The sequence below is a fragment of the Megalops cyprinoides genome, chromosome 18 (assembly GCF_013368585.1).
Source record: "Megalops cyprinoides isolate fMegCyp1 chromosome 18, fMegCyp1.pri, whole genome shotgun sequence".
Lineage (NCBI taxonomy): Eukaryota > Metazoa > Chordata > Actinopteri > Elopiformes > Megalopidae > Megalops > Megalops cyprinoides.
Window position 1 is genome coordinate 30,481,807 of NC_050600.1, and position 27,998 is coordinate 30,509,804.

Sequence of the window (27,998 nt, forward strand, 5' to 3'; positions counted from 1 at the left end):
ACCCAACGGCAGCTAGCCAGCAAGTTCCCCCTCTAACTAGCCTATATTAATTACATACATTAATTAACCCTAGCTGGTATATTAACGTGTAGCTAATTGTGCTTAATTGATTCTCCATTTACACTGAGATCAAGTTGGTCAAGTTTCAAGTGAGGCTGGCCAGTGTGGCGAAGGATAAGGTTAGTTATCGCCGATAAGGTTAGCTTGCCAGCTTGCTAGCTGGTAAGTAACATTTCAGTGGCGTAATACTAGGTAAAGTTACCTCCCAGCGACAAATATTAGTGATCCATGTTTGTCGCTTTGTGGCTAGGAGCTATCATTTTTGTTTGTAGTTGTAAAATGAAATCTACTAGGACAGAAAGTTGCCATGTACATTTCTTTTAAACTTTAACCATATAAATCGGTAGATGTCCAGTCAGTGAGATTTTATCATTAATGTGGTTCATTTTCAAGCACAAAAAAATCCTGTTTCAGTGTAATGTAGCTTACTAGCTAACGCTAAATAACCTACGAACTTTAACGATACCTAAATACGGTTTCTTCAGTTTGACATGTAGGCTACTGTACTTTTGTCAGTCTAAATTAGCTCACTAGCTTCACAACGACAAACATGAATAGTATTAGTTAACGCTGCCTGGCTAACCATTATTTAAAGCTAAGCAATGAGATGAGTAGACAGATTTGGCTGCTTAGCTAACGGTAATGTTAGCGTGCCAAGGTCATAGCTACCTGGCTAACGTTAGCTATGTCATGGAACACAGTATAGTTGGCTCTTTAGAGAGTTTGGAATTACAGGCCACTAAAAGTGTCAAGATATTTGTATTGGAAATGGGAAATTAGAAAAATAATTGTTATTGTGCTACTTCACTAGTTACTGGATTAAATTAGCGTGCCAGTTAGCGCTGTATTTGCTTGTATGAAAGTAGCTAACTTAACTAAATTTTCAAACTTCCTAGTTGAGAGGCTGTCTAACCGTGTTAATTCAGAAAAACAACCAAGAATATCGCCACTCCTTAGTTGCTTGCATGATGTTATGAGGAGAGCAATGCAGTATATCCTGATATCAGGACTTAAGAAATAAAACATTTTAATGTAAAACAGAGTACTAAATCTTCGCTCCCTTAAATGTAGCAGTTAAACTTGTTTTTGCAAAAGGAAATGTGTATTGCCAAGAAATGCTGAGGAAATTACCTGCCACGTCGCGTTTCCGAGGCCAGCAACTGCGGGAATACGTTCCACCGAGAGAGAGAGAGCAAAGATCAAGATGTTCTGCTTCAGCTCCAAAATGTATCCATAACTTTGTTAGCTTCCTTACAGTTTGATCATAAACGCACTTACAAGACATGGCATTTCACAGTTTAATCTTTTCAGGAAAAGCTGGTCTATTGAAAGGCTTCTTAATTTATCATCTTAATATATTGGTCAAGTTGAGCAATGCTATCTAACTGAGCAACTTCATTCATTTTCTGCCATCAGTTAATCACAGCAGCAGTGACAGTGGCAGATTGGCTGAACGCTTGATTGCTTTTCCAGTTTAGGGCTCGTTCCCCATGAAGCACAAAAGGCCTGTGGATGTTTAACGTTTGCTTAATGTTTAAGTGAAGAAAGTAAAGTGAGGTCAGAATTGACTTGTTAGGAGGGTTAAACTTATGTTGTGCTATGTTAACCTTGTTTTGTTTTGGAGAGGTACAGCACTTCATGTTATCGCCAGGGTCTTCATTTTTATTATTTTTGTTTTAATGAGGATTGTATTGATTACATTTGTTGGTTACTGAAGAGTTAATATTAACATAAAGCACAAATTCCTAAACTAACGTAAAGCCATATTAACATAAAAGACAAATTCCTATAATGAACAGAAGTGCTGAAGTGCAGCGAGACACACGTGTATGCAGCCTACAGCTGTATTGCCACATTACAATTCCCACAGTGCACCAGGAGTGGAGATCATAAATGTCTGACAGGTGTGTCACACTGATATTAGTTGTGCGAACCATTGGTGGGTGACAGGTTGCAGGGTGTGTGAGAGTGGCAGGAGGAGCAGACCCTGCTGACATACCTGCCTGTGTACCCGGTGCGGACTCACTGGTGGTTGATATAGCTGAGATCAAACTTGGACCATAGGTCTGGAACAAGTGGCGTAATCGGTGGAACCACTCGGTGGTCTAATTTTCTTCTGTATGTCCATGTCAACTGCAGTCAGGACAACTGATGAACAAGGTCATCTTGACTGTTGAAAACCTCTCAGTAAGACGGCACCATTACAGAACACCATCCAGCTGCTTCTAGGCTGCTTTCTCCTATTATGCTTTTTCCTCTTTATGCAGCCATTGACTGCATAATTAACCAACTATTGCTTTAGATTGGTTTGTCATTTTGCATACATTCTCTGTTTAATGAATAGTTGACATCAACTGTGCTATGAGATGTAACACAAGGCAGCGAAATGATTAGAGCTCTGGGCTCTGAACCTTGGGGCCATGAGCTTGAATCCTTGAGATGTGACACCACACTTGTACACCTGCGCTAGTTAATTAATCTCAGCCATGTTCTTAGAAATGAAGTGGCATAAATATGCAACAGAAAGGAAGATATAGACACTGTGTAAGAAAAGTTGTTGAAATATGTGCTGTATTCCTTGTTGTTGGTGTACATGACCCCTGATAATACTTTTTCCAGTGAATTCAGTGAGTCGAGAATACTGCGTTCAGTGCACGAAGCTTGCAGATTGCTCTTCGGTGATGTCAGCTGGTCACCCTTCTCCCGAATCTGGTTGGCTGTTAATGATGTTGAAGAAATGTCTTATTCTGCAGGATGATGCCAAACTGGATCTGCTGTAACTCCTGCTTCCATCCCCCAGCAGCTGACTTCCGGCTAGCTGTGACCACCTGTGGCCACATAGTTTGCCAGGGGTGCTTTCAGAAAGGTATGGCCTGCCTCTCGCTCTTAACCTAGCACTGTCAATCTTCTGATATTGTTAGAGCAGGGGGCAGGGCTTAGCCCTGGAAGTCCACATGAACCACGATGAGTGGGACAGATGCACAGAGAGGGGTAATGCTTCTATGCCCTGTTTATGACATCACTCCGCGGTACTCCCAGACAGATTTTGAAAAGAGCCAGATTTACTGCAGGGTTCTCTCAGAAAAATGGCTGGTGACATAGTCAGAAAGTGACTAGATTTAATAATAAATATTCTAAGATGGCTGTCCTGGTACCGTTAGTGAGGAGTCCTCTACAGGATATGGCAGCAGTTTTTTTCCAGATTGAAACGGATGTGAATGTTGTACCAAGGGGAACCGGAGGGTTGTAGGCTTGACTCCTGGATACGACTCTGCTGTTGCACCCTCTTCCTGGACTGCTGCTGATCATATCCAGTGGTATAAATGGGTAACATTAAAGCTTTGTACTGCTTCAGAAAGTTTCAAAGAGAACATCCATTTCTGTGCAGAAGAAAAATGTTTTTGACACATTTCAATATTGGCTAGCTATTTTTCATTTCTTTGTTCAGTCTATTTACTGTAGTTGCACTATAGTGTGCATTGTGTATTTTGTTATATAGTGTACAGTAGGATAAAGTGGTTTGCAAACACAAATTTTGTACTATTGTGTGTGATACTGTTTGATATTAAAATCTATAGCACTTTTGGGCTTCTGATACAGTATTCTGTTATGTAGTATAAATGGTCATATTTGTCCAACAACTACACCATAATCCACCCACTTTGTTCAGTTCTAATTTGGTTTTAGAGAACCTGCTCTGTCACCACACATGCCTTGACCTCACAGTGTTTGTTTTGGAGAGGGTGAACTGTACATCAGACACCATAAACTGTAAACTGCTCTTACCTTTGGGCTGTCTGAATTACCAGGACTGCAAGGACTAATGAAAAAGTTCACAAATGTTTGGGCGGCAGTGTAGCATAGTGGTTAAGGACTTGTAACCAAAAGCTTGCTGGTTACGTGGGTAACTGCTGCTGTAGTCCTGGAGAAAGGTATTTAACATACAACTGCCTCGGTAAATATCCAGCTATGTAAATGGATAATGTTGTAAAAACTGCAATTGATGTAAGTCACTCCAGATAAGAGCATCTGCTAAATGCCAGTAATGTAAATTACATCTCATAATCAACGCATGCAGGTTGATGTCATTTTGCTCCATAAACCGTTTGGTAGCTTGGTTTTAAGAGCTCGTTTGAGATATTTCTTTGTTACTGTCCTTAAACTAATGTCTATAGATCTTGTGGTGGGTTTACTTTTATATACAACAGCATCTATAGCATCCGAACACAGCAAATTGCTTGAATTTAAGTTTTGAATGACCAAACGGCACCCTCTAGTGATTGTGCCTGATATCTCAGAAATTCTTTTTTTTGAGCATCTTCATTTGGCGATAGGCGTGTATCAATTTGAGCAGTTAATCCTGTGCCTGTTTGTTTTAGGCAAGGAAGGAGGGTGCCTGATTTGTAAAGCACAATGTCAAGTTTCTGCGCTCTCAGATAAAGTAAGTAGTAAGACAGACTTCAGTCCTCACTGGGCAGAAATGTAAATGTTTGTAATTATTGATTATCATTGCATTGTTTTTCTCATTCACATATATCCTGGCATAAGGCGTGATTGATTTCTTTTCTTTGAATAAGAGGTGTTTTGTGATGACATGCTTCTTAGATTATATTAAATGTCATTCACCCTGCATTATACCAACCAGTCAGTGAGTGCCCCGTTTTCTTTCAAAGGCAGTTTACAGCCCCTGAGTCAACACTTAAATGCTGTTATACTGATTATAAAGTTAAGTCTAAAATATGTGTAGAAGTGCAGTATGTTCAATCAGTGTAGAAGTCAGGGTTGGAAATTAACTTTTTGTCCACCTGCCACTGTGGCTGGTGGATTCCGAATTTTTTTTTTTTTTTTTTTTTTTTTTTACCAGCCACTTTCTTGTTTTAACCGGCAGTGACTGTGTGTGAGAAATAATACAAGATCTACAATATTCGAGCATGACTATTTAGGTAAATAATTTTAATATTTTATTTCATAAGGTACGTTTAAACTCTTATGGAAAATACTGACATTCTCTCTCTCTCTCTCATGCACCAGAGGTGTAGGAACTGTCCCCCCAATATTTGCGTGGGCTACTTTTGTCCCCCCCCAAACTAGTTCCCCAAATAAAACAGGCCTGTATGTAAATTAATTTCTCTAAATGAGTAAAACCATCATTTGTAGTCGTGTCACAACTGGCAAATTTAGAATAAAAGTTTAATTTGGAAACGGAATATCATTCTCCCTGATCACATCTTGTGAGCGTGCCAATTTTACTGACTGGATCATTATCAAAAAACACGCAAGAACAATCAACTTGAACCTAAACCTTAAACATGGACCCGCCCCCCGGGAAAAGAAAAAAAACGGACATTAGATCGACTACTGTAAGTATGGTAGATGATAGTGATAGGCGAGTGTGGATTTATTTAGTGACCAGTTTCACGTTAGTCATCTTTTGAATAATTTGGCAACAGCGATTGTAGCCTAGGCTGTTGGCTAGTTTCTGTACTGGTGAAACTACTGTATGTTAAATAAAATTTGATTTCAGGATACTTTGAATTCATGTTAAACGATGACCACAAGCACAGTAAATCCATTTTACAGGTTTTTAATTTTCGAAGATACCATAGTGTATTTGGACGCCTGACCATTACACCAACAGGGACTGTAATGACATTGTATTCAAATACATATACTTTAATATGGAGTTGGTCCCCCTTTTGCAGCTATAACAGCTTCCACTCTTCTTGGAAGGCTTTCCACAAGATTTTGGAGTGTTTCTGTGGGAATTTATGCCCATTCATTCTGTAGAGCTTTTATGAGGTCAGGCACTGATGTTGGACGAGAAGACCTGGCTCGCAATCTCCGTTCCAGTTCATCCCAAAGGTGCTCGATGGGGTTGAGGTCAGGGCTCTGTGCGGGCCAGTCAACTTCTTCCACACCAAACTCATCAAACCATGTCTCTATAGTCCTTGCTTTGTGCACTGGGGCACAGTCATGTTGGAATAGAAAAGGGCCTTCCCCAAACTGTTGCCACAAAGTTGGAAGCATAGCATTGTCCAAAATGCTATGGTATGGTATGCTGAAGCATTAAGATTGTCCTTCACTGGAGATAAGGGGCCTAGCCCAAACCCTGAAAAACGGGTGTGGCCAAATACTTTTGTTCATATAGTGTAACTCGGGGCTCCCGCTCATTGACACAGCGGATTAACTGGGACGACACAGCCAGAGCCATGTAGAGATGCATGTAGAGGCATGTGGCTCTGGACACAGCTAGCTACAACAGTCGTTTAAAAAGCACTGGGCTAAAAACGTTGAGTTCACGAGGTAACAGCCTTTGGAAATCAAGGACGTAGGAAGTATTCTGGCTACTCGCCACACGCTATTTTCGGTATCAAATTCTCTATAGCCTACTACTGAGCAGTATTCTGTTTGAGTATGTCGGAAATTTTCATATATAACGTTAGCTTGTTGCTTATTTCACTGATTGTTAATGAACAAGCTAACGTTAGCTGTTTTGTCATTGACATATTGCTGAGGTAAAGTTAGTATCAGCTAGCCAGCTAGTAATACCGGTGGGAGAATTATGTGCTTATGTAACCTGAACATTCAAATGATCACAGCTCAGTAAGCTGTGCTGCACAACCAGGGACCAATTTCTGTGTTAGCTGTTGCGTTAGCTTGCTGGGCACAAATGTTAATGTAAATGTAAATGTTTAGACTGAATACTTGGCTGTAAACTGACAAAACAATAGGACTAACCCATAGTCATAGACATAGCTATTTATTTTTACACAACAAAATCTGAAACTGATGGAGCTGTGGTGTTAGGTCAGCTACCCAGACAGTAAACAGTTGCGTAGATTTGCCTAGCGGGGAGCGGGGATTGTTGAAGTCCCAAAGACTAGACAGCCACCAAAATGTTTTTCAGGACAAAGTGAAGGATATTGGTAGTCTTCTCTGGAATTCTACCAGTACCACGTGCAAGCAAAGGGAAGCAAGCCTTTATATGGAGGTTTAACACGTGGCTACAAACCTGGTGTAGGAAAGAGGGGTACAGGTTTATGGGGCACTGGGACTCCTTTTGGAACAGGGGTGACCTGTACAAGCGGGACGGGTTGCACCTGAACCGGAGGGGTACAGCTGCACTGGGCCAGCGTATGCTTAAGGTAGCAGAGGGTTATTTAAACTAGGGTCTGGGGGGGCAGGGAGTTTATACAGTCAGATGGGTAGGGATAGACATACTGCCGGAATAGAACACACCATGGCTAAATATCTTATTAGTAGAGAGGAAACGATGCTTGTAAATCAGTCAGAGCAGCACTGTAATAGAGGTGGTTCTGGGCAGTTGAGGGCGGGGGTGGAGGGCAGGAGAGGCACACGTGGTACCCTGAAATTCCTCTGTTTAAATGCTAGAAGCATAAAAAATAAAATCCTCGATCTGGAAACCGTTATGAGTAATAGTAACTTTGATGTTGTTGGGATTACAGAGACGTGGCTTGGTGCAGGGGATGGGGATGAGTGCAATGTAGAGGGATACCAGCTGCTAAGAAAAGATGGAATCAATAGAAGAGGAGGAGGCATAGCTCTCTATGTAAAGGATAATCTTAATACTCAGGAAATGCCAGGAATGGAGCCCCTTGGGGTTAGTGAAGACATATGGATTAAGATATTGGGGGAAAATGAAAAAGGCCTGAATGTTGGAGTATGCTATAGACCACCAGCCTCAGACAGCAATGTCAGTAGTATGCTCTTTGATAACATTAAACTAGCATGTCAGGAGGGTGAGACAATAGTAATGGGGGACTTCAATTACCCTTCAATTAATTGGGAAGCTGTGTCAGGTCAAGGTAAATGTGAGGAAGAGTTTTTGGATGTTGTAAATGACTTTTTTGATACAGTCTGTTGCTCAACCCACGAGAGACAACACAATCCTAGATCTGCTTCTGTGTAATAAGCCTGATAGAATCAGCAGTATTGAGGTAGGGGAACCACTCGGTACAAGTGACCATAGTTCAATTACACTTGAAGTTTTTTGGCAAGTTAAGTCTGCATTCTCCAATGCTACAGTATTCAACTTTAGACAACCTGACTTTATTAAGATGCGTGATTATACAAGGAATATAAACTGGGTACCTCTTCTAGGTGGTAAAACTGTGAAAGAAATGTGGTGCATATTTAAAACGATTGTTCTGGATGTGCAGCGTAAATTCATTCCGCAAGTGAGAAAAGGAAAGCTGAAAAAGAAGCATCTACAGTGGATGAATAAGTCGCTATGGAACAGTTTGAAACAAAAAAGGAAATTATTTAGAAAATACAAGTTGGAGAGCTCAGATAGTAATAAGATTGAATACAGTAATATGCGAGCTCAAGTTAAGACAAAAATAAGGGAAGCTAAAAGGTGTTTTGAAAGACAGATTGCACTAGATGCAAAGAGCAACTCTAAACATTTTTTTCAATATTATGGTCAAAAAAGGATAGTTAAGGATGAAATAAGAGGGTTAAAAAATAAGGATGGGGTTATGGTTTATGATAACAAAGCTATTGCACTGATACACTAAACAGTTACTTTGTGGAGAGTTTCACTAGTGAAGTGTTTTCACATATGCCTTCAGGTGCAGTCAGTCCTCAGAGACTTATAGAGGAAATTGATTTAAATGATGCAGAAGTACTAGATAAACTTCAAAAACTTAAAACAAATAAGGCAGCAGGCCCTGAAGGAATATATCCAAGAGTTCTCAGAGAACTAGCAGAGGTGGTTTACAAGCCTCTGACAGTTATTTTTAAGCAATCTCTTAAAACTGGAGAAATGCCAGATGACTGGAAGCATGGCAGTGTAGTACCTATCTACAAGAAAGGAGACCGCACTGAACCAGGAAATTATAGGCCTGTCAGCTTAACTTCTGTCGCATGCAAAATACTGGAATCCATCCTTAGGGATAATTTGGAATTATTCCTGGAGCGAAATGGTGTTCTAAATGATAGCCAACACGGTTGTCGTAGAGGGAGGCCGTGCTTAACAAACCTCTTAGACTTCTTTGAGGAAGCTACAGCATGTCTGGACTTAAACCAAGCTTATGATATTATCTATTTGGACTTTCAAAAGGCATTTGACAAAGTTCCGCACGAGAGACTCATATTGAAAATGACATCTGCAGGAATTACAGGAGCTATCACCGAGTGGGTTCAAAGTTGGTTGTCTAATAGAAAGCAGACTGTAACTATGGGAGGAATTGTATCAGAGCAGGGTCCTGTACGAAGTGGAGTCCCGCAGGGATCGGTGTTGGGGCCTTTTCTATTTCTTATATACATAAATGACCTTGATGCAGAGGTTAGTAGTAAAATAGTAAAATTTGCAGATGACACAAAACTAGGGGCGTCTAGCCAACAGTATAGAATCAACTAAGGTAATACAGGAAGACCTAAACAGCATCCAAAAGTGGGCAGATACCTGGCAGATGACATTCAATTTAGATAAATGTAAAGTCTTACATGTGGGAAATAAGAACCTTAGACAAGACAAAAACTAGAATGTGCTCAATTTGAAAAGGACTTGGGAGTAATGGTTGACCCAAGCTTAACAGGATCTAGGCAGTGTGCTGTAGCAGTAAAAAAGGCCAACAGGATGCTGGGACATATAGCCAAAATAATTGAGTATAAATCTAAAGAGGTTATATTGAAATTATACAATGCCTTAGTCAGACCGCACCTGGAATACTGTGTGCAGTTCTGGGCACCGCACTATAAAAAAGATACCAAAGTTCTAGAAAAGGTTCAAAGAAGGGCAACTAAATTAGTTCCTGGTATGAAATACAAAAGCTATGAGGAAAGACTCAAGTTACTTAACCTATTTAGACTAAGGGAGAGGAGGCTTAGGGGTGAATTGAGGTATTTAAATTTATAAAAGGAATCAATAAGGTTAACTATAATAGGTTCTTTAGGGTGAGTTCAGTCTGTAAAACAAGAGGACATAAATGGAAACTAGTTAAGAGTAAGTTCCGCACTGATATAAGGAAATATTATTTTACACAAAGAGTTATCATTACATGGAATAGGTTGCCAGGTCATGTAGTTGAGGCAGAGACCCTTGCTGTGTTCAAGTCTAGACTTGATGCAGTTTTGGATACTCTTTAATTAAGAAATGGCGAGCTTAGTTGGGCCGAATGGCCTGTTCTCATCATATGTTCTTATGTTCTTATATAAGCCAGTCTGTAGAGGACCATTACAGAATAGAGTTTTTCAAAGTCCTGGATATGGCTGACTCAGTTAGAAGATAGATTCCAACAAGGTGGGCTTTTAACATTACAGAGGTTGGAAAACGCACTTCTTACTGGAGATATAGATCTTGCAGTCATAGATACATACATACCCAGAGTTGAGCAGACAATCCCTGTCAGTGCAGCTGCCCATGTTTCTGCCAAATTACCCATTTGAAACAACTTCAGAGGCTGCAAAGATTATGCGAGGGCTACTGGAAGAGGTCTGGCCTTTATTTGGTGAAGTTGAAACCTTGTTTAGGTTAGTTACAGTGGTTCACATTTCTTCCTCAGAGGCAGAGAGAAGTTTAGCTCTCTTTGGAGACTAAAGACATGGCTCAGATCTACCATGAGTCAAAAAAGACTCAGTAGTGTAGCAGTACGTGTGTCATGTCCACCATGACAAACTAGGCCTCATAGGGAATAAACAAATTTGTCAGCAATTTCTTGCACACAGTGATCAACACAGAGCACACTTTGGTTCATTTGGTTGAAACAGCATATAGGCCTGTGTATATAACCTATACAGTATGTATTACATGTATATATTATGTGTATATATGATGGATATGTATATAGTTAACTTAGTTTGTACAATGTTTTGTTACAATTTGTAAAATTGAACCTTCTTACTTGGGATGTCTGCTTGGGATGTCTGTTATATTGGTTGCCTTGTGCATGCTAACCTAGCTAACCAGCATTAGCTATCACGACTCATCCACATGAAAAGACCAAACGTAGAAAAAATGCCCACATCAATATTGTTAAGGTGGACAATACAATATGATGTTTATCACCATATCTAAGCAAGTGTGTCAGCATGAAAATACATCTCATTTTGCAAAAACGCAACAACTTTGACGTTAGTAGACTACTTACCGCATTCCAGAAGTACCAAATGCAAGATGTTGCTCGAAACTCTGAAGAACAAGTCATGGGTAACCGATCAAGAGCACGGTGGATGGGCGTGGCATGTGATTGACAGCTGATCGGCAAACTTAACTGCTCAAACTCTTTGCAAAAGTAAATGAAAGGCACTTGAAGTAAATGGTGGCGCATGGACCTGCATGAACCTGAAATGAAGCGCATCCATCAAAATGAAATATAATTTCCACTTCAAATTAAATTGCATTTAATTATCATTGATAGTTTTAAATTACATGAATTTTACTTCCCAATTTACTTTTAATTTAGTTTTTGTTACTTCCACCCCTAATACACATGGGCAACATACGGCCTGCATACTATTTTAATCCGGCCGCAACACCTTTGAGGGAAAAACTACGAAAAAAATGCTGCGTTAGGCTGTGTTCACACGTAGCATATCTTTTGAAGCTGTCAGCGTCTGTTTTACATAATAATCCTATGGAGTAGACCGTCCTGAGGGTTAGGACCAAAAACGTCCTGTGGGTTTTTTTTTTTTTACGCCGACGCCAGCGTTTTTTTTTTTTCTGCAGCTCAGGGAGTTTTGAAAATTGAAAAAAGTCCAACTTCTTAGAAAGCGGGCTACAAGCGGAGTAGTGAGACCTGTCGCTTCTCATAACAACCACCAAAAATGGAGAAGCTAGCGGTGAAGTTAATTGTGCTAGTTTCTGAGCACAGTGAACTGTACAACATGACAGTTAAACTGTAGCATGACATTCATCATAAAGATACCGTTTGGAGTCAAATTGGACCGATCCTTTCTGTTGTTTCTGTTTACTGCTTGTAGTTAGCAAAACTAGCCTGTTAGCTAACGTTAGCTCTGCAACAACGTATAGCCAGCTAGAGCGTTAAGAATGTACGTTATCTACTCAAATGGTGTCTCGCCACAGAAAAAAGTACTAAAGCCTCATGTAATTACCATATCTGGTAATGTTTGGTAATGGTAATGTACCATGTTTGAGCCTCCAGAGGCTCAACTAGAGCTGATTGACATGCAGTGCGACCCTGCTCTCAAGAACAAGTTCACTACATCCACAATGGACAACTTCTATGGTGCAGTAAAGGAAGCCCAGTTTCCGAACTTGGGTAGGCACGCAGAGAGGATGCTCGTTTTATTTGGCTCGACGTATGTGTGCGAACTTCTTCTGTGATGAACTGCAACACGTCTCGCTACAGATCACGGCTAACAGATAAACATCTGTCGTCTGTGTTGCGCATCTCGACGTCCAACATGACGCCAGACTTGGATGGTTTTGCAAAGAGAAGTGACCGCCCCAATTGTTCACATTAGGCTAAAATCCATGAATGGCACTTTGTGTGATGAAAAGCTTTTCCTATCCATGTCGCCTAGTCATCTCACAGTAAATAAATCTCACACAGTTTTATAAATCACACAATTATCTCATACAGTTACAGGAGTAAAAACGGTCTCGCACAGATCCACAGTTCATCGTGATTCCATAATGAAGGTATGTTATTGTCAGATGGTCTTTATTCCTTTTGATTTGTCAGTCTTGTTTTTCACTTTTGATGGCCACCTGCCTAAAGTAGATGGGAGTATTGATGCTTGTAAATCAGATTTCATTATATTTTGTTGAATATTGTAACTTAAATTTGGAGTGAGGTTTTGAAAAAAAAAGAAGCTATTTTTCAGTAACTAGATTTTGTAATGTACATAGACTTTTTGAGACAAAATGCTTAAGCATTAAGTTCCTTAAATTGAACTGTCCATAAATTGTGTTATGACACAATATATTTCTTCATAATAAATATTAAACATCTCTAAATATAAATATGAGTATAGCAGTGGTACATATCAGACAATTAACAAGATGCAGGGTAGTGTAAAAGTTGATACTGCATTTAAGTGGATTGTTTTATGAAAGTAAATCTTATTGTAACCGCAGAGTACACCAGATTGACATAAAGCTGTAAAAAATGTCAGGCCTTTGAGTAGGCTGGCAAATAGGCTACTGTAAAGTAATCTGTCATGTATATCAAATTCATGTCATTTAACATAACGGCACTATGCGTTTCATGTTTCATTTCAAGCGACCAATGTGTGGCCCTCGGCTTACTTTATCAAAGTAAGTATGGCCCTCTGGGGGGGGGGGGGGAGAATGTTGCCCACAAATGTCTTTGGGAAGAAAAAGAAATTTTACTGACCGTTTTACTAACATGTAACATGTAGCCTAATAGCAGTATTTAGTAGATAACAAATAAAGCGTAATACTGCAACTTAAGAAACCTAGTTGCACAAATGTTTCTTTTTACGGCACAAATCAGCACAAACGTAGCATAATCGATTGAGACCATCTCGGAGCGATATGGACAATGATGGGGGGGCTGAGTGACGTCACTGGCCAGAAAATGTAAAGTTTAATTACTTACATTTACATGTATTCATTTAGCAGACGCATTTATCCAAAGCGACGTACAAAAGTGCATATAGTGGGCAGACAGGCACAAGGGCAAGATGTGTACAGGTCATACCATGCAGACAGTGCTAAAGCTGAACGCAAGGTCGGTGTAGCGAGCCAGAACTAATCTGATCTAGGATTACATATATCGAATACAATTACAGGGACAGTAAAGTACCGCTATACTACCTAGGCAAGAATACTATATTCAAGGCACAATACAAGGTAAGAGATAAAACTACAAGTACAAGTCCGGAATCTAAGATTTACAAGGTCAAAGTTACGAGGTCAAAAATGGCAAGGGTGTCAGTTCAGGTAGAGTCTGAAGAGGTGTGTCGTCAGTCCACATCTCAGGGTGGTGGGGGTGTGTGTACTTAAAACCCTTAACAGCACAAAGATTTTTACGGCACAAACCAGCACAAACGCAGAACAAAAGAACAGCAGTACTTTGATTAATTTTCTGATGACATGGGAGGTCGATGTAACGCCACATTTTTTTTTTTTTTGCTACGTTAGCCTAGACAACTTGACCTGAGGTGATTCTTTTTAACCGTTGGTCGCTAGTTAGCGTTCTATGCTCAAGTTGCCTCGGTAACCCCCTGTGTCTCCTTGTTAAAGTATCCGAGTGAAACAAGCAGACTCGCAATTCAGTCTGCGTTGTGGAATGTCACAATTCGCTCTGTTACAATTGAATTATTTGTTTGTATATGCTAGTTTTATTTACCTGCCACCGTGGCTGCTAGTTTGAGCAAATTCACCCACCACTACACAAAACGGGTGCTAATTTCCAACCCTGGCAGAAGTATTCCAGAATTAGTTTAAAACTCCACAGTCAGAGTAAAACACTAGAATGGGTATAAAACTCCAGAGTAAACTACTACACTGTGTGTAAAACGCCATTGTCAGAGTAAGGCTCCAGAATGTGTAAAACTCCAGAATATATAAAACTCCATAGATCTTAATTCCATAATGGGTGTAAAGCTCCTTAGTCAGAATAAAACACCAGAAAGGGTGTAAAACGCCATAGAATAGCCTAACATTCTACAATCGATGTAAAACTAAATGGTAATATTAAAACACCAGAATGGGTGTAAATCTCCATTGTCAGAGTAAAACTGTGTAATGTGTAAAATTCCTTGTTTTCACAGAGCAGTGCTGATGTCAAGGCCCTTTTCTCAGAAGTCAACATTCTCGCAGACAAATACTTCTCAGAGATAAGCAAGGTAATTGTGTTTTCATTACTGACTATTAAGGCTGTTTGCTTCTCTAATTTTTATTTGTATTTTAATATGTTCAAATTAGCAATATTTGTTTGTGTGTAAGATTTGTAAGTTTGTGCGTGGGTTCCTTGTATAAGAGAATGATCGTATAATATAATATCATATATTATTATATTATATTATATTATATTATATTATAATACAATAACCCTGCTCTGGATAACAGTGCCTGTATCCCCAGAAATACCACTCTCACATGTGAGTTATATTTGCTCTGGGTTTTGGAATAGTAAAATCTAAGGAACATTCCTGGAAAAATATTTAACGCTACCACAGTCCAGTCAGTTAATGGTAGAAGGGCCTGTGTGAGATGAAAGAAAGTGGTCAGAATGACCTTAAATGGTTATGTACACGTAAATGTTTGGACTTTTGGTTCTGCCCACCCACATATTCATAATACAGTGCAATTCAACTTCTCTGTGGTTCAGAAGTCATACATTTCAGCCGTTGAATAGTGTGTGTGTGTGTGTGTGTGTGTGTGTGTGTGTGTGTGTGTGTGTGTGTGTGTGTGTGTGTGAGAAGAGACACAAGTATAAGTGGGTGTTTAGTGAAGGCTTTAAGAGTGGTTTGTTTTGCAGGTATTAGTATTTCAGATGAGACACCAAAGAAGATTATTGTCACATTACAGGCAGAAGGTAAGTTATGCACCCCCAAAGCCTGTATTTTTCCTGCTTAGGGAAAGTATGATAGGCAGTGACGTTCCCTGTACAATATTCTAGATTTATATGTGATTATATTCATTTTAAGGCCTCAGTCCTCCTTCAGAGCAATTCAGCCTTCATTTGCAATTACAAGTTGGCTCAGTGAATACAGTAATAATATTATATAATTATACTTTTTAGTAGATTTTGATTGCTTTCACTGAGAAAAGACTTTGAGAACTGAGCTCATTTTGAGTGTCAGTCACACCAAGTCAGTTACTTAGTCTGTGAGTTCCTGAAACTTTTAGATTGCGGGTGCCTGAATAGCTGAAAACTGAATGAAAATGTATCAGTTACGACAAAAGAAATTTATCCATAAACTCATACAAGCAAAAGCCAGACCACCATGTGTGAGTGTGGAGTCCAGCCCTCTAGAAGAGGAGGTGCTTAAGTTGCTAATGATTATAAATATAAAGAGCTCACAAGCAGGAACCTTTACCCAAGCAATCTTGGAACTTTCATTCTCAGTCAAATGGAGGTCTCTTTTATCCAGATGACGTATATAAATTGAGCACATACGTTAAGGATAAGGAACAACAATAATAGTAATATTTAAGGAACAATAGCAATAAAAAATCTAAAATCATTCATAACACAGATAAAAAAAACAACTGAAAAGGAGTGGAATATTTTTGACTGGCAAATGAACACTTCGCAGGTTGTAGCAATAATTTAATGTCACAACAACTGGCATTATTTTACTGTTAAAAGTAAGTTAAAAGTATTGTAAGGAAAAACAAGGCGCAATTCCGATCTTCGCAGAAAAGACTTCTTTATTTACAGGAACGGCAGTTGTCAGAAATACGTGAAAATGCACTCTGGGTTCAGCGGAGTCAATCTGACCATGAGGGTCCACTGAAGACATTCTTTATACAGATGCCGCGCTTTGATTGGATAGACAATAATTAAATAACTATCATTAAGGGTGGGAATACATGTGGTGAAATACCGGGGGTTTGGTAATGAGATTATTTCGTCTTTGATCAGGATAGACAATAGAGTACCGGCGGTGAACTACCGGAGGTCTGGTCATTAGATTGTCTTCCCTAACAAGAACAGTTCTCAATCACCCATCGCTGGTTCCTTTAGAAGTCTCAATTGTTGCAGCAGCTAGCTGCCGCCAAAGTGATAGTTGAAGTCTGTGAGCAGGACTGTGGTTACAATAAGGCCATCTAGACAAATGAATACAGGTATTAGCATACCTTAAGTGAGAGGATCTGTGCTATCTTATGCTGCACTGAGTGAGCTGGTTTAGGGATCTGGACCAAAATCTTACAATATGCATGGTCAACATATGTCTGACTGGTAAAAGCTGCTGTGGTAACAGATGAAAATACAGTATTTTGTGCTCAAAAGAGCCCTAAAACAGGATTAGTACATAATAGATGCCTATAAAGCATAAAGAAAAAGTAGTGAATGAAACTGAAAGGCTAAAGCAATACTAGTACAGGTAATTAATGAAGCTTGTGGCAATTGTAAAATCCCATTAATTAAACCATGCTACATTCCACCTCGCTACGCTACACTACATTCCACGATGCTACACTACACTACATTCCGCCACACTATGCTACATTAAACTGCACTGTGCTACACTTCACTACACTACATTCCATCACACTACGCTATGTTACACTGCATTAAACCATGCTACACTACACTTCATTAAATCACACTGTGCTACACTATACTACATTCCAAAACACTACACTACACTATATTCCACCACACTATGCTGCACTACACTACATTCCATCATCCTGTGCTACACAACACTACACTACACTAAACCACATTACACTACGATATATTGACAGTTGTACACGGGCCCTTTAAAGTAAACAAAAAAGAAGTTAATACATAAACAAACACTGATTATATAGTAATGCTGTCATCACAGAACCATTTATAATCAAGCTTTGTCTGGTTATGTTTAGAATGTCAAACTGGAGGAGTACATAAAAAAGATGAAAGAAGAGATGCAGCTAATGAACAAGTAAGATTGTACGTGTGTGTGTGTGTGTGTGAGTTTTTGATGTTGCATTATGAACATGATTTTTGATGATTCAGTCCCACCATTTTGGATGACATATCTAAGCCTGTTACTCTATCTGCAGAAAATTGGAGGAGCAGAATGCTTACATTGACAAATTTGATACTGCTCTTCAGCAGCAGAGGTATTATTTAACAATATTTAACAAGATTAGCAATTTTATAGATGAGTGTGTATTAGGATTAGCAAGTGTAAAGATGGGTGTAGATTAGGATTAGCATGTGTAAAGATGAGTGTGTATAAAGATTAGCATGTGTAAACATGAGCATGCATTAAGATTAACATGTCTATAGTTTAGCATGTATATAAATGAGTGTGTTTTAATGTGAGTGTACATGAAGATTAGCATGTGTATAGATGAATGTGTGTAGATTAGCAGCAGGTTATAAACTCTTTTTGGTTTTGCTTCTCCCCTGCAGGGCGAGAACAGTACTGCAGTCCAGCCAGCTAGCTCCCTCATTGTATGGCTCAATGACAAGTGAGGGGATGTCACAAACATAACTGTAGTCTTCTGGGTTTCCATTACTTTCTGATGGCCAAAAAGTCTCAGTACTGTGAAAACATATGGAAATACTGTTTCTGATGCAGTGTCACTGCACTCCCTATGACATTACTGTTACACTGTAACACCCCAGCCTGCAAGTAATGCTACTTTTGCACTGTTTGTACTGTTTGGGCTCAGAGAATGAATACATCTGGTTTACAGGTGCTTCATCCTGCCTTGTCTTTTCAACAGATTATTTCCACCTTTGTTATCAAAACACGCCATTGAATGTCGCCTTGCTTGATCACGAAACTCTCCCATGTGTCCCCAGAATAGTGGACGACCTCAGAATAGGGGTGTGCATCCTCAGAAGCAGTTTAATTTTTCAGAATATACACATTTAAATGTTTACTTTCCCATATTAGGGGTCAACCAGGCCATGAGCCCTCAGTGTCTGAGGCCTGAGAGATGTGTTTCTGTTGGCTATGCTTTGATGTACGGTACCTACACACTGACTTTTACAAAGGGTTCTGTTATACCGGAAGCCATTGGTTTTCAAAGGGAAGCATACACCTCGGTTCACTTTCATACATTGAAGTCAGAGCCATCCTTCCATGCTTCTGAGAACATTGAGGCACAGAGGTCAAACGCATTGATCAAAAATGAAATGCATTTTGGCTTGACTGGCAATGTGCTAATGCCAGGGGAAGAGTCTCCCCAGAGTACTGCACTTCCCCGTAGCAAACGTTGGGGTGCTTTTATTGGCAATAAATAAACTGTGGACCATAGTGGAGTTTCTGTGATCTGTGGGCTTGGCCATGAACACAGTACAAGGTACACATCAGTTCGTATGCAACCAGCAAAGCCTGATATCACTTGGCCAAAGATGATGTAATCAGCAGCACCAACAGCAGTCTGGTTTTAAACAGACACTGGTAGCACCCTCACATGCGCAGCACAGAGCCCTCTTGAAGCCTTCTTGCTCAGAGATTCCTGACCTAGGGTCAGTGTTACATATGCAGCACAGAGCCCTCCTGTAGCTTTTTTGCTCAGAAATTCCTGACCTGAGGTAAGTTTTTCAGACTGCATGCCAGTTGTGGGTTGTGAAAGTATTTACAGGGCACATGCAGGGGAAAAACCCTCTGTAGCCTCACACTTCCTTCATGAAAAAGTCCTGTTAGTTCAAGTATAAAACCTGTAAAGAGCAGCGTGCACAGTACTCTAAATGCAGTATGCTGTAACATATGGTATATATCACAAAATATGTTTTCCTAATCACATCCAAGTGTGTATTAACACATGAAAAGAGGCAATAATTGATGCGTTGTTTGTTTTGCGATATGCTGTATATTGTGACATTTTAATATGTATATGCCTGATATAATGTGTCATATTTTCTGTGTAATGGTGCATATTGGTGCATTTTTGGTGAAAGTTCTCATCTGTCATCTCTCTGCAGCTCCTCAGCTCAAACAAATCCCATTCGCATCACCCATGGGGCGGTCCCAGCCCTCGTCTTCTAGCAGTCTGTGAGTGCACAGCAGTGATCTGAGTGTAGGGAAGGGTCGTGGTCACATCACGGTCATGTCATGGTCATGGTCAGTGTCAAAAATGGGGGAGTCTGTTTGGGGGCTGATGGGGTGTTTCTAGCCCTAGCCTTCCAGCAGTATGTGGGTGAACAGCAGTGATGTGAGTGGAGGGAAGGGTCGTAATGTCACAGTCACATCACAGTCATGTCATGTTCACGGGCAAATATGGGGCCGGTTTTCTGGGTCTACCGCAGCCTGTCTAAGGAAGCCTTTTCCAGAAGCTTGTTCATGCAGGCTGGGGTCTGGTGTGCCAGCAGCGCTCTCCAAAGCTGACAGGAGAGATGCCAGGAGGGAAATATGCAGATGTTTGTCCAAAAACAGAACCATGCATGTCGACTGGCTCATTCTATTGCTTGGGCCCCCTTTGGCGGATGTTAAAATTCTCCCCTGTCGGAAACACGTCCCCCTCAACATTGACCCCCCTCTGTCTGGAGCGTGAAGATCAGGGCAATGAGGAGGTGATGGATCCCAGACTCCCCAGCTCTGTTTGTAGTATAGTCTTTCCATCTCCCACCCCCCGTCCCATCATCCTCCACTCTCCCAGGGAGGCCGCGGGGCTTGGAGAAGAGAAAGGTGATCTCACAACGTAAACTTCACATCCTGGAAGTTGTTCCTCTTGGTCCCAATCTTTTTGAGAGACTGGACAAGCCTCATTCAGTGTTAACGGAGACCACAGCCTGATTACGCTGAAGGGGGTTGAGTGGGATTCCCCTTCAGTGTAATCAGGCTGTGGTCTCGGTTAACACTGAATGAGGCAATTGAAGACAATTGGTAACTGATGATAAAACACACACAGGGTTTGGAAACTTTGCAGCTCTGTGGTTAGAAGGGTTTTGACAGATAAATGTGACAAAGCCAAAATGTTTTACCTCTCTCCCTGTATGTTGTCACAGAAGTGCTATGACTGAATTAAAAGCATAACACCAGAATGATGAATTAGTCGGGAGGCTTTTGGAAAACGGTGTGTACATTAATGTTCGATACAGCTTTGTTCGATACAGGAAACTCATGGCTGTTGGCTTTGCAAGGCTGTGAGGCGCTGAGGCAGGGCCAGGCGACCATGTGGGCAAGGTCTCAGCCTCCTGCTTCTTCCTGTCTCTCTGGAGTGGGAACTCGGCATTATTATTTTTATTTTTTTTTTACATTTGCTAGAAGTAGTCACTAAGTGTTTGACAACCAAAGCCTCAAGAACAGTGGTTTCTTGAATGCACCAGATGCACACCAAGTCGGTAGTCATTATGGAAACGAATTGTAAGCGCTCGGTTACAATCAAGCTGACTTTCCCTGCTAGCTTTTATTTCCTCTTGGAACAACACTTGATTCAGCTGAATATCCTGCGGGAGTTAAGAAGCTGTTTACACTGCAGGGTTCCTTTTCCTTTTCCATTTGCTTGCATTACTCGGGGAATATTTATGCCTCTAATATTCTTAGGGAAGGTGTATTTACATTGTCACAGTCATTTTAGTCTATAACATAAATTTTTTAAAGTTTTTGGTGGAATATTCTCCTCACTCTCAGTTAATCTGTTCCATTTTCTCAGTACAAATTTGTCATTTGGATTCCTTGAAGACCTTTAAATCCTTATATATACCTCTGCTATTTGATTGTGTTCCTGAGTTGTTGCCTAGCAGTGAAGCCAGGCTGCACCCTCAGTCACATGCTGTTAAGCTTTTGTTGACTTTACCTGGTCATCCACTCTGGATTTTGGCAAGATTCTCCTCTTCCTGCATGGAGCTATGAAGGAAAAAAACTCAGACATACTGTTATATACTATATGTTTATAATATATATTAATATAATATAAAATATTTGGGAAATATTCTATTATATGGAAAAAAACATTTCATAAATTAAAGGATTGAAGGATTTGAATAGGATTTTAATTGTTTTTTGTTTTTTACCTTAGGGTTGAACAAATGGAGGTGGACACCCAGGGTTTGTATAAACAAGTGTGTACATCTTTTTAACCTACTTTAGACCTGGAGCGTTTGTGTGCATGTCTAAGTAGGCATAGAGACCACAGGTCCAGGATGATTGGCAGCCAAACACTGGACCAATATTTTTTATTTCATGCTTTTTAGGCACCAGTTCAGAGCAGGCACAGCGCAGGTCCACTGACCCTCGTATCATCCAGATAGACGCATAGTGGACGCCAGACAAATGCGATGTAGAAATTGGCGAGCCTGCACAGCCCCTGCTCTGAGCTGAGGCCTATGAACAGGCTGGTTATTATTATTCCACTGATAATCTCATGTCTGTGATGGCTGCTGTAGTGATATGTAGATAATTCAATATGGATTTTGCTTCCATTGTCTCTCATAAATGTCATTACTATTATAATTACAATGATGTGTATCATGATTCCTAGTGGTAGTAGAAGTAGTAGCATCACAGTGAAGTATTACAGTAATATTACAGGACAGATGATGCCCTTATCAAGGGAGAGATCTAAAACATGCAGGACAAGTGGCCCTCCAGGAGAGGTTTGGACACCCCTGCTCTAAGGCAATGATTGCATACTAATTTTTATTTAAAAAAAAATAAAATTAGGATGTGATTTTGGTGAGCACAAGGCCCTACCTTTTCCATAACATTAAAATATTCTTCCAGTTTGGGAACCCCTGGGTGTAACTAGAATAGTTATATGCTGGGCTGATAATGATTTGACATTTTATGCGTGGATTACTGTTACGACAACATATCTAATGTACAAAAGAAATGCTGTACTTGTACAAGCACATGGAGCTTTAGATAACAGGTCCTTGCAGATAAAATAGAAATGGAAGATTTCAGTAAATACAGGTTATAACTCACTTTTGAGCTCCTATGTATATGTATCCTACTATACTGCTAGTCTTCAATTTAATGATTTCACAGCAATGCTGATATATCATTATTATATACTAATATAATGTATACTATAGTATACATTGTAATATTATATAATGTATATTATGTAATGTAAAGCTGAACACATAAATTTGAACATAACTAGAAAAATAATTGGATGCTCTTTAAATGACAAAATTTAAATAGACTTGGTAATGGGCATAATTTATTTTGCATCATTTATAAAAGGATGTAGGTCCACCCACACAGCAAACAAAACAGGAGGGCTTTATAACAGGTTGTCTTTAAAACGTGTGCCATGTTAATGGAGACCACAAAGAGCTGCATTTACAGTGTTTTTTCTCTTTTTTTTTTTATTGGGTGCCTCACATACAGCCAGAGATTTCGGGAAGTATCACCAGGTTGTCCCTGCTCAGCCCGCCCTTGGATGGACAAATGGGTAATCCAGCCAGCCAAACGGAAAACCAGAAAAGGCTAAATGACCTGGCCCTGTCATTATACTTATGCTGTTTGTTTGTCTCTTAATATTCATTTATAAACAGTTAAGTCAGCACTGCTCAACAGCAGGGAATAGAAAACACCCTTGTACATTTATATTTAGATTTATATTTATTCATTTGGCAGACGCTTTTATCCAAAGCAACTTACAAGCGAGGCAGAGTACAGCACAAGCAAAAGCCATACACAATACACAAGTCACCATGTTAGAAGTGCTGCATGACCAAGTTTCAATAGTTGTCCAGATAAGATATGGGTTAGTTGCTAGAGACACAAGTACATTAAACCATTTTTTTTAAGGAAAAAAGTTTAGGACATAATTACTTTTAGGTGGTAGTGATTCAGGTAATTAGATGAGTTCGGAAGAGCTGTGTCTTCAGATGCTTCTTAATAGTGAGGGATTCAGCAGAATGGATGACGCGTGGAAGGTCATTCCACCTACGGCGGACAGTGGCAGAGAAAGAAAACCAGGGGCGTAACCGCATTTTGTATCAACTGCAGAGGCTCAATTTTGCATGCAGGAAGGCCATCCAAGAGAGCATTGTAGTAGTCCAGTCTTGTGATGACAAGAGCCTGGACAAAGAACTGTAAAGCATACTCAGATAGGTAGGGCCTGGTTTTCTGGATGTTGTACAGCACAAATCTGCATAGTCTGGTTGTCATCGCAATGTGGTCCTTAAAGTTTATCTGGTCATTAAACACTACCTCTAGGTTCCTTGCAGACTGTGATGGAGTTAGTGTTGTTGAGCCAAGCTGTACGGTGACATCATGCTGAAGGACGGGCTGGCTGGAATGACAAGGAGCTCCGTCTTAGACAGTTTGAGTTGAAGGTGGCGTTCCTTCATCCAAGCTGAGATGTCCGATAGGCAGGTGGAGATTCGTGCTGAGACTGTGGGGTCATCGGGATGGAATAAGAAGTAGAGCTGGGTGTAATGGGAAGCTGCGGGAGGTGCGGGGTGCTGTGCACACTGCAGGGGATATTCCAGCACTGAAGAGTTACCAGATCTTGTTCAACATCAAGATAAAAAGAAAGTTTAATAGGGCATCTACATTTGTTGCATGTATAATGTCATACTATTGATGAACTATTCACTGAACTCTTTAAGCATTTAATTCGTAGGCATCTTCGAGGCCAGTAATATTTTTGTTGTTTTAATACTCATTGCAACATTTGTTTCTAATCAGTTGCAGTAGCCTATTGAAGTGGTAGCCTATGAGTATGCCCTCATTATGGGTAACCTGTGCCAATCATATGCACCCACAGACATGCACACAATTGTGTCGTGTATAAAAATACTGGAGGAAAAAACCCTAAACTAGCATTGTGGTTCAGCTAAATTTCCAGCTTGATAATCTCAAACTTTTCATATTTTATTCTTTTGCACAAATAAGGTAAATAAAACAATTATTTCTACAATGTCAAATGAAATGCTCTCGACAGTACCTTAGCTCTCCAGTTGCCTCAGGGCCAGACACACACGTGTGGTAATAGCATGCGGTGAAGAGGGGGGCTGTGGTTGGACTGCACACTTGGGAGAGCACCATGTGCCTGTGAGCCTCTGAACCGCAGCTGAAATGTGAGGCCTCAGCCATCACTTTGCCCTCCGCCTTTCATTTCAGCCACACTAACCTTCTTCTCAGTCGTACGCAGATGGTTTGGGTTTGGATCTTGGTTGCACACAGTGTAATTGAAGAAAAAAAAATTAAGGTTTACAACGAAAAAACTTTTAATGAGGCCAGGAAAAGCACTCCATGGAGTGTGGTCTGACCTGTCAGGTGATTAACCTGTGTAACAAGCAGCCCAGGAATTCTTTGATCTCAACTTGTACATGCCCTTGATTAGAAAAACATCATTACATTTAATGTTAAGATTTTCTTTATTGTGCTGGTGAATTGATTGAAACCAGGTTAAAAAAGTTCTGTGAAATCAAAGGCTTCTGCCATGACCACCTCAGATTTTCATGAATTGGTGCTGTGTTGGTGGTGGTAAGGAAATTAGAGGTTGTGGGTTTGAATCTTTTGGGCAAGGTACACAACCTGAAAAAAGGGCAGCTGATTAATAATTAATGAAAAGGAACAGTGTACATATTGCCTTTGGCTTGCAGTGTCTCTCTGATGAATACTTTGAAGTGGAGTCCATCCGTGTGGAGCTCTGATCTGGTACATGGTTTGTTTGATATTCTCACAGGATCTGACAGATTGCAGGTTCTACATATTAACAATCAAAACTTTCATTTATATTGCATCCATGTTGTGCATGTTAGGAGCGAACGCTCTGAATGACTGGCCCCTCCATATTGTACATGATGGGAGAGAATGATCTGACTGTCTGGCTCCTCCATACTGTACATGTTAAGAACGAATGCTCTGACTGACTGGCTCCTCCATATCGTACATGTTAAGGGCGAATGATCTGACTGACTGGCTCCTGTTTGTCTGATATTCTCACAGCATCTGACAGATTGCAGGTTCTACATGTCAGCAGCCAAAATTTTCATTTATATTGCATCTATGTTGTACATGTTAAGAACGAATGCTCTGACTGGCTGCTCCCTATTGTACCTGTTAAGAGTGAACGCTCTTACTGCCTAAAGCAGCTCCTGCGGCTTTGATACCTGCAGCCGCAGGGCAGTGGTTGAGTGATGCGGTTGGGTCACTCAGTGGTGACAGGAGGGCAAGGGGTGTCAGTAGAATGACATTAACCTGCTTTTCTCTGCTTCACAGGTACCGTTCCCCACAGATCTGTCAGCCAGAGCTCCCTGTTGACTCACTTCACCCGCTCGGCCACAGTCAGGTAGGATGGTCATAAGGAGTAGCGAGGTCACTCACAACCACAATCACTTGCATAAGGCAGTTGAGTAGCACGACACTAGTTCACCCTTGTATCAGACACAGCTGCAGAATCTGTAGAAGCTGCAGCATGCAGTGTTGCTCTGGCCATGGGGCTACATGCATCAGCATGCAAGCTGATCAGGCTGAACACTACAGGCTGGGAAAAATAGCAACTGGTCAAACTCACTGCATAAAGTGGGTACTGTACTTCTAATTCTGCTCAGAAGTACGTGTGAAACCAGCCCACACATGCTCTCCTCTCCGAGCAGGAAGATGAGAACACTCATGCATTTGTCTGCATTTCTTTTTCTTTCATCTTTTAATAGGATTGTTTCTTTATTTTTTAGTGTAACCTTACAAGATCCAGTTTCCCTTTTCCTCTGGCATGGCTTGAAGAAACATACCGAGTTTGCCAAGAAGTTTGGCTCTGAAAGCTCCAGTTTATATGTCCTGCATGGAGAGTAATCTGATTCAACTTTAAATGGAAGATTGGCACAGCTAATGTTAACCTTAGTGGTGGGGTGGGGTAAAGGAGACTGTTGAAGGGTTTGCATATCCACCACTTCACTCACGAGCTACTCGTAACAATGGACGTTTCTAATGACAGTACTGGACAAATCAACAAAACAAGGACCCGTGTACTGAAACAGCTAGACTGTTAGTCAGAGCACACACTTAAGGAGGAATCAAATTCACCCTTTGGTCAGAATGGGGGGAAAATTTAATTATCTCCTGTTTTATATCATAAGTCAAAGGCCACTGTTCAGCTAAGCAGAAAGGTCTGTTTCCTTCAGTTTGAATAACACATTTCCTAAGCAATTGTTTCACATTTGAAGTTGCTGGAATTAATGGAAACTGTAGAAGGAATCAAAATTAAAATCCATTTAAATGATTGAGGGGCAGGGTTTACATGGAAATGACTTCCCTTTTGCCCCTCAACTAGCAGAGACAAGCCGTACAAGCGCTCAGGCAACGCACAGAGCGCCCTGACAATGGTGTCCCCATGTTGTCCTACAGGCGGAACATGTCCTGGGAGACCCCCTCCTTCAAGCCCCCGCTCCCTGTTTGTCATGCTTCTCTTTCTGCGTTGCCATCCATAGCAACAAACGCCGGCCCACTCAGCTTCCAGGGACACCTGCCCAGGTGAACACAGGTAGGTCAGAGCAAGACCTAAGAACAGCTGCAGTATATACAACCCAATACAACCCTGTATGAACCCCTGAAGGCCACTAGGGGGTGTTGATTCCCTCTGCAAAAAGAGCAGTTCACAAAAGTGCACTTTGTGTCCATTCATACAGCTCATTTAGATGTGCGCTTCATACCAGTGGTTCAATTACCCAGATTCATTTTGTTGGCCGTCATTCAGCTTGGGAAAGAGGAATCGGCTTAGGGGGCATTGGACTACTTGAAGTCTTAAACCCATTGTGTAAGAAGTTTAAGAGCTTTATATTACCTTACCCATACAATGACCTTTGCACTTTGTTGCCCATATACCATAACTGCACAGTCAGGGTAGACAAGTGCATGACTGCTACCATTGCCTGTACCTGTGAATTCTGGGATATGCTCAGCACCTCCCAGGACTGCACTGCAGAACTGCAAGCACAAAGCAGTGGGACTCTGGCTCCAACTCCAACACTCCTCTGCCCCGCCACTGCCGCAGGAGTGCCATGCCTCGCAAACTGTGCCGTGACCGCTGCATACATATATGATTTTTTACTGTTATATGGCTTTTTGTTTGTGTTATACTCTGCCTCACTTGTAAGTCACTTTGGATAAAAGTGTCTGCCAAGTTAATGAATGTAACATAAATACAAGCATAAAAGTAAATGTTTCAGAATGTGGGGTGTGCTTTCCTGTCCACAGGAGTGGGAGCAGAAACTCAGGACAGACAGGAGACACAGAGGCCTGCATGGACACCCTGTCCTCTGGTCTCCACTGAAAGAGCAGCCGACCTGTGCAGGCCACTACAAAACCAGTGCCGGAGCCATTGCTCTACACAAAGTCCATATCTACCACCTTCTGTTTCTGCCAGGTTCAGACCCAGTTCCAGTGTTCGTGTTTGAGTCATGTGA

At 40.7% G+C, this 27,998-nt stretch overlaps 1 protein-coding gene across 1 annotated transcript; it reads left to right on the forward strand.

Annotated features, from left to right (window-relative positions):
* Positions 1–2: 2 nt before the first annotated feature.
* LOC118793465 (probable E3 SUMO-protein ligase RNF212) lies at positions 3–27,998 on the forward strand. The gene is made up of 14 exons (XM_036551659.1): positions 3–179; positions 2,814–2,926; positions 4,440–4,501; positions 14,785–14,859; positions 15,495–15,551; positions 17,555–17,613; positions 17,735–17,794; positions 18,090–18,148; positions 19,614–19,683; positions 21,650–21,692; positions 22,969–23,032; positions 25,816–25,885; positions 26,941–27,076; positions 27,790–27,998. Exons 2-13 carry the CDS (start codon positions 2,815–2,817, stop codon positions 27,068–27,070), a joined length of 861 nt encoding a protein of 286 aa, XP_036407552.1. The 5' UTR covers positions 3–179; position 2,814; the 3' UTR covers positions 27,071–27,076; positions 27,790–27,998.

Excerpts from the sequence above, each read along its gene's own strand:
- LOC118793465 (XM_036551659.1), top strand. The coding sequence starts at position 2,815 with ATGATGCCAAACTGGATCTGCTGTAACTCCTGCTTCCATCCCCCAGCA. Across the intron at positions 2,927-4,439 it reads CCAGGGGTGCTTTCAGAAAG|GCAAGGAAGGAGGGTGCCTG; the intron begins GTATGGCCTGCC and ends TGTTTGTTTTAG. Across the intron at positions 4,502-14,784 it reads TTTCTGCGCTCTCAGATAAA|AGCAGTGCTGATGTCAAGGC; the intron begins GTAAGTAGTAAG and ends TTGTTTTCACAG.